Source organism: Chrysochloris asiatica, unplaced genomic scaffold (genome assembly GCF_000296735.1).
Source record: "Chrysochloris asiatica unplaced genomic scaffold, ChrAsi1.0 scaffold00212, whole genome shotgun sequence".
Taxonomy (NCBI): Eukaryota; Metazoa; Chordata; class Mammalia; order Afrosoricida; family Chrysochloridae; genus Chrysochloris; species Chrysochloris asiatica.
The window spans coordinates 2,276,359-2,284,235 of record NW_006408730.1 but is presented as its reverse complement, the minus strand read 5'-3'; the positions used below and the strand labels follow the sequence as shown (position 1 = coordinate 2,284,235).

General features: G+C 34.8%; 1 protein-coding gene across 1 annotated transcript in view; it reads left to right on the top strand.

Moving 5' to 3' along the window:
* ACADL (acyl-CoA dehydrogenase, long chain) overlaps positions 1–7,082 on the top strand; it is a 69,240-nt gene extending 62,158 nt beyond the window's left edge. The window contains exons 9-11 of the mRNA XM_006872751.1: positions 73–200; positions 2,440–2,526; positions 6,841–7,082. Coding sequence (XP_006872813.1) covers positions 73–200; positions 2,440–2,526; positions 6,841–6,934 — 309 coding nt within the window. The 3' untranslated portion in view covers positions 6,935–7,082. The remainder of the gene's footprint in view (positions 1–72; positions 201–2,439; positions 2,527–6,840) is intronic.
* The last annotated feature ends 795 nt before the right edge of the window (positions 7,083–7,877 follow it).

Sequence of the window (7,877 nt, the reverse complement as noted above, 5' to 3'; positions counted from 1 at the left end):
GAACTGACTCGACGGCACTTAACAACAACAACCATGCTTATATTTTTTTCTTTCCTTTCCTTTAAACTCAAGACAGTGCAGCATAAGCTAGCAGAACTAAAAACGCACATTTGTATAACCCGGGCTTTTGTGGACAGCTGTCTCCAGTTGCATGAAGCGAAACGTCTGGACTCTGCCAGTGCTTCCATGGCGAAATATTGGTATGTGTGCTGCAGTAATTAAAACGTGATGTTTGCTCAGACTCTTAGGGAATTGTGCCAACTTTAATTCAGCCTTGAGGGTCTTAAAGCGAGAAGGTTACATAAATAGAAAATAGCAGAAAGAACATTTTATTTTTTAAATGCTGAAAGGTGTCATTAAGGTTATTTATAATACGTTAAAAATCACTGAAGTTGGCATTTAACTCTTGTTACTAAAAATAAAGCATTAAGTGTTTGAAGTAGGATGACTGATTAAGTAGGATGCTCATTTAAGTAACAGCTAATTTCAAGTTATCTGAAAAGGAGCAGTGATGTAGTGAGAGGACAGAAAAACTGTAAGACTTAATGAGTCTGAGGTAAAGTCCCAATTATTTCATTAAACGACTATAATCTGGGAAATAGTTCCTTTAATTCTCTCTGAACCAACTTTTTGTTATCTATGAAATGAGTGTTTTTTAAAGTATTTTCCAGATTAAGAAAAATTCTATGAAGATTTGACTATCTAACCAAAAGTTGCATATACTGTATTAATGAAAGGGGGAAAATATCCTAGTACATTTATAAAGACTTTCAGTTTAATTAAAACTGAGTAACAGTTGTATATATTTTAAGATACCAGAGTATACAGTTCAAATCAGATTTTAAACATGAGCTTGGTTTCCTCTTTAAGAAAAAACAAAACAGAAGACATTCTCACATCTCACTAGCTCAAAAGTACCCTAGGAAAAAAAATTGCTGTCATTAATCATTAACCTGTGTTCATTTCAGTTAGAAATAGAATTAAGGAAGTACATCAAACAGTGCTTTATATAATGATTCTAAAATAATAAAATTTTCAGGTTGAAAAGTGATGTGAAAATATTAGGAACATATATGAGTATTTTTGAGGAAGATATTTCACATTTATTTTTACAGGAAGTTCTTTGACTAGTGGGAAAAAGAACAAATAAATATTTTTAAAATAGAATATTTTTAGAAAAAAATATGTTTGATAAAATTGATCTTACTGTTCTTTGGAAACACCAGGTTTATATATAGACTAGGAATTCATATTAAAACAGAGGAAACAGCTAGTTAAAGCCTAGTAACTTTTCACTAAAATACTAGCCAAATACAAACATTTATAGAATTCCAAACACAGCCACCAGTTTTGTCTCTTATTCATTCAATTACTACTATATTTCTTAAGCGCATCCTCATCCATGCTACGCAATTTTAAATGGGAAAATTTGCCTCTGTTTATCTTTGCTTTATTTTTCCCTTCATTAAAAAATAAGTAGAATAGAATTTAATATTTTTTTAATCTGAAAATGAATCAGATACCTATGGGGTATGTATCGATTCTAACAGTAGTTACAGTTGTTGTGATAATATCAGAAATTAATGTTTTTTTCTCAAGTGACTCAGACTGATATCAAAGTACTTTAGGAACGATAAGCCCCAAATTATTTTTTAATATTTCTTCCTATTTGATGGCATATATTTTAATAATCTACTTCTTGCAGTTTTCATATTTACTTTCAGTTTATTTCTGAAGAGTCCCCTCAAAAAGCTTTTAAATTACTTTTTTTCATAAATAATGAAATTTAGAAATGTTACTTCAGGGTAAGGAATGACATCTTTGGAGGAAACAAGATATAAAGGTAAAAGGAAATTACGAGTCAATTATGAGTAATTATACACTTAATTAAAAGGAGCTCTAGTAGCGTAGTGGTTAAGAATTGGGCTGCGAACCACAAGGTCAGCAGTTTGAAACTACCAGCTGTTCCACGAGAGAAATATGAGGCTTTCTGCTCCCGTAAAGATTTACAGCCTCGGAAACCCTGTACAGTGTCGCTATGGGTCAGAACTATCTCGACGGCACTTAACAACAGTAACATACACTTAATTTGGATCCTATTGATAACCTAAATAAATTAAGCCACTACTTACGTAGTCTTTACATCTTTTTCAAGCCTAGACTAGGCAAAGACACAGTAATCCAAGTTGTCAACTTTTGTTTATAGCTTTAACAAAAGCCTAGCCAGAAATATAATTTATGAAATGTCTTTACGTGACGGTTCTGAAATGTATTTCAAATATAGTTTATATTATCTTCTCTGGTTATTTAATAGTTGTTTTGATTGCTTGGTAAATGTGGACATTTACGCAATCATAAATAATGTATTTCCTGATTGTGAAGCATCTCATGAAATCCATCTCAAATATTCCTTTTCTGCTTTTTATTTTGGTCATCTAGGGCATCTGAGTTACAAAACAGTGTAGCTTATGACTGTGTACAGCTCCACGGAGGTTGGGGGTACATGTGGGAGTTCCCCATAGCAAAGTGAGTATGGCTGTTACGTTCCATTCTTTGGTGGTGTGAAGAGAAAGGAGCATTGCTTACTGTTGTTTGTAAATTAAGGATGGAGGGAAAGGAGGTGGGAAATCTTTGTATTTTTCAAATGTCTGTGAGTACAGACTGTTCAAATAAATGGAAACATCTTAGTCTGACCGGCTTACTGTGACGCACTGTAGGATAAAGCACTGGACCGCAAGGTCGGTTTGGACCACAAGGTCAGCGGTTCGAACTCACCAGCTGCTCCTTGTAAACCCTACACAGGGTCGGTATGAGTCAAAATCGACTTGATGGCACTTAACAACAACAACTTGGATTTTAATAAAATATTTTTTAAGGAAAGTGAAGAGGCTAGTATACTAAACGTGATGTTTACCTTATTTGAATCCTAATATAGAAGTATATCACCTTTTTTTAAGTTAAAAAAAAAAATAGCACTACAGAAAAATTAATCTGCATATGAAAAAGGTCTAAATTACCATCATTTAAATATTGGATTATTTTGCTCTTAAAAAAGTAAAACCAAAGTATTTATTTTCTGGAGTCCTAGTGTGGCGCTGTTAATGTGCTGGACTGCAAAGTTGGTTTGAAGTGCAGAGTCAGCAGTTGAAGCTCACCAGCCACTCTTTAAAAATCCTATACAGGGTCGTTATGGGTTAGAACCTACTCGACGGCACTTAACAACAACAGCAGTGATTTCTTTTCAAAATGGAATTTTTATTTCCATCAAATTAAAAGAAATGATTTTGTGTATGTATGTTGAGTCTAAATATTTTTGCTACTAGCATGTTTGGTAAGGTGGAGGGTCAGAGAAAAAAAGGAAGACCCCCAATGACATGGATTGGCCAAGTGGCAGCATCTATGGACTCAAGCATGGCAACAGTAGTGAGGTTGGCCCAGGATTGAGCAGTGTTTCGTTCTGCTGTGCATAAGGTCACTATGGGTCAGTACTGACTCGATGGCACCTAACAACTACACAAATTCAGAGCAGTGCTAACTTGTTAATAATCTGAGTTCGCTTGAGTAGTTCCTCCCTCCAGCTCCCTAATTGCCTCTTTCCATCTTTCCATAGTCTTTGGTCTGTTATCTCCCCATGGCATTTCTCCTCATCACAGAGAAAATATTTTTCTCTGATTTAGCAATATTTTCCATTTATAAAAATTTCACAAAGAAGCTTTTGCTATGTATAGAAAAGTCTCATGTAGTTCTGAATCTGAGAATGAGAATGGTATGGGCTTCTAAAAACTTTTTCCAATGTTTATCTAAATGTAAAATATCTGGAGAAAAAAATATCAAGCTGATATTCAAACTGGCAGCCTAAGGCTTCAAATTTATCATTTTGGCAAGCATAATTGAAACCATTTTGATGTGCTTTTAGTCCTCAGTGAGGAGAATAAACATAATAATGGAAATTATAACAAGTCCAGAACAGAAGCTCAGCACAGATATAATCTACTAATTTTCTCTAGCAATTGAGCAGCTCAGAAAGCTAAACTAATGGGTATATAGAATTTATAATCTTTCATAAAACTCTGCAACAACCATATTGTCCCCCACCTTGGGAATATAGGCATGAAGTAGCTAAGTGATTTCTTCTTTTATCGATTCTTGGACTTGGATTTTCTTATATCCTTGCAGAAATACTTCAAAGGAGACTTAATCAAAAGCAGATTTTTCAAAATAGTAGTGAAATCAGAAGCAAACATTGAGTTATGCTTCTTCTGCGTTGCTGTGAATTGTCGAGTTGGTTCCAACTCACAGCGTTCCTGTGTAGGGTTTCTGAGACTGTAAATCTTCACAAAAGCAGAAAGCCTCATCTTTCTCCCGAAGAGCAGCTGATGGATTTGAACTGCTGACCTTGCAGTTAGCAGTCTAATATGTAACCCAGTACACTTTCTGAGCTAGCACAAATTTAACCATTAATCAAATTTTTCCTGTGCATTTTCATGACTGATTCACAATATTCATCGATCCTATTCACAGTGTACACAATGCTAAGAAAGTAAAATAATGATCGGATGTTTATATTTTTCTACTTAATTATGCTGTTGGAACTGTGGTGGGAGTATAGTAATGCAGTGGCTCAATGTTGGTCTAGTTTAGTTCTTATCCTAAAAAAGGGCCAATTTGATGGCCCCAGAGTAGAGTGTGGCATAAATTTATTCTCTGTGTTTTTCAGAGGTCAGTAGCAAGCAAACATTGTTACTTGATATTGTGGTTGTTGTTAAGAGCCATCGAGTCAGTTTCCATCCATTGTGACCCTATATAGGGGTTCCAAGGAGTGGCTGGTGAGCTTGAACCTCAAACCTTACAGTTCAAACCAACTTTACAGTCCAGCACATTAACCCACAGCGCCACACCAGGACCCCTTGATCGCCTATTTGAAATCCCATTTCAGTTGAAGATATTTATACCTGTATGTCTTCTAAGGCATAATAATCACCCTTGGACAGTTTGTTAGCTCAAAAATTGTATGAACCTTTAAGACTAGACTGTCATTTCTCTCTCCAAATAGACAGGGAAGAGACTTTTTAAAGATGAAAAGAAAGAATAGAATCTAATTTCAAAAAGGTCATTAGATACATAGGCATCATGTGAGTGTTTTGGACAGACTTTGATTTGATAAAGAAAAAAAAATGTGTTCCTTCAATTCTCCAGATTAAGCTATGTTAGTTAATATATGTGCTTCTGATTCTTGGTTTCACAGAGAAAAGGTGTTTTTGTGTTTTATGGCTTTGCCATTTCTGGGACGCTACTGTGCTGGGAAGAGTAGATTGAGATGTAACGCGGCACCACGGTGTGTGGTTCGACATTCCTTCTGCTGCTTTCTCTGTTAATTTTAGTTGATGACTGAATTTAATTAGTAACTTATAAAAGGTCTACAGATCTCTGTCACCACATTCTTGGTGGGAACTTCTTTATGAAAAGAAGAAAGCCCAACCCAGTCTAAAAATGTGTAAACACACTGGATGGCTGAAGAAGGCTGAAATGCCAGGCAGGTCCTCAAAATGAGAGCATAACTTTTTGTGGGGAAGAACAGAATTAGTTAATAAGGCTTATGGGGATGTTTGAAAATACAAACATCTCAAGATTTTAGAAGTTTCTTCAGAAGGTAGGAACTGAGATTTTTTTTAATTGCTTGGTAATGCAGTAAATCTTTACTGAATTCTTACTGTTTGTGAGGTACCATGATGAAAATGAAGACAGATAAATTCAAAACTGGTCAGGTTCCTAAACAGGTGGAAAATGTAATCGGTCTTAAAAATTACATTAGATATCCAGCAAACAGACTTTATGCTTTGGATAGAGGGGGAAAAAAAGCCTAGATGTTCATCTACTAGGAAAGTTCAAAGATCAATAATAACTAGTTCTTAATCCTGGAACCCAAGAAAGGATTGTGATCTAATAAAAAAAAGATAGTTGCCAAAGAGGCAGAATGCCCACATTCTTGTTCCAGTCAGCCAATGATCTGTTAGGTGGCCATGAAATAGCAACTATTAATTAGTAAACGTGTTAACCTCTCTGCACTTCAGTTCTTTTACCTGCGAAAGGATAATATTTATTCTCTCAGATCTCAGAAAAGAGAGGATTAAATGAGATGAGAAAAAGTAAAAACAACTGCACAGTGGCTTAGTCATCTCTGTGAAAAATGAGCTTATGATTGCATTGTGCTTGTGTGTGTGTGTGTGTGTGTGTGTCTTTATCTGACAGTGGGCTCAGCCACTCAGTATCTTAACCCCTTACATTACTGGTGCAACTATGAACCATTTCCAAAAAATCAAGTAACTTGTTAACTTTATGAAAAGTAATATTTTCTAAACTTTCACTTTATACTCTTGTGGGTAAAAGTGCTGGTTGGATCTAAAGGAATGCGAGAAAATATGTAATTTCTTTTTTACTAAACAAGTGACTATCAGGGTGTTTTGGAAACAGGAAGGATAACACAAAATGAAGATATTCTAAAAGGAATTTTTTTTTTAGAATGCTGTTGTATGATTTCATTTTTATAAAATTAAATCAGATTAAACATATTTATAAATGTTTCTTGAATTTGTTATATCCTCAAGCAAACTAAAAGCTATACTAATTATCAAGATTTTAAAAGGGATTTTTGTTATTGTAGTTTTAAACAGTTATACCAATCTGGGATTAATGCCACTGGAAAAATTAATTTATGCTAGAATTTAATTGCTTAGATTTTATTTATTAAATGTATCAAGAGTTTAATAGGTACCTAGTAAGACAAATTTTACACTTTCTAATATTTTGTTTATTCATTCAATCATCTTCTGATTTATCTAGAGCTTATGTGGATGCCCGAGTTCAGCCAATCTATGGTGGTACCAATGAAATAATGAAGGAGCTGATTGCAAGAGAGATCGTCCATGACAAGTAGACATCTGCCCACATCCTGGAATCCTATTACTGATAATCTGTTTTTAAATCTATTCACGATTAAATACACCCTGGAAAGGGTAGAAACACTTAACAATCTGTCTGCTCTCAAGAGAGAGAAATAAATAAATGTAAATACAAAAGATTAACACAGGATAGGAGAATCTTTGAATTCGAAGATTCTAAAATTTTCTAATATGAATTTAACTTTTAGTCTTTTATATAGCTAAAGGCAAAATATTTTTAACAAATATGTTATTATTAAGTGCTGTGGAGTCTGTGCCACCTCATGGTTACCTTGCATAGGGTTCCCAAGGAACAGTTGAAGAACCCTAGACCTATAGTTAACAGTCTAGTGCTTATACTACAGTGCCACGCCAGGACTCCTTTACATATATTATTGTTGTTAAGTGCGGTTGAGTCGGTTCTGACTCATAGTGACCCCATATAGAGTTTCTGAGGAGCAACTGGTGGGTTTGAACTGCTGACCCTGTAGTGTGCAGTCCAGTGCTGATCCTACAGTGCCCCACTGAAAGTCCTGTTACAAATATAGTCCCCTAAAATTATCCCTAACATTCTAAAAAGCATATTGCTCAAATCTTTCAAAACTGAGGCAGAAATCATTTTACATTGTTATAAAAATATTTATAATATTTATAGTACGTAAGCTTTTAAAAGGGAAAAAGAAATGTATTTTAGAATGTTAAGTAATTTCATCTATCTTTTGCTCCAGACTTCCCAGAACAGTGGTTTTCACCTCATGTCTGGAGTCCTGGTATAGTGCACTAGAATCAGCATTGGACTGATAACCACAGGTCGGTGGTTCAAACCCACCAGCTGCTCCTTGGAAACCTATACTGGATCGCTATGAGTCATAACTGACTCAATGATATTTAACAACAACAAATCTCATGTCTGTTGTGACACTGTAGGACAAGCATTGG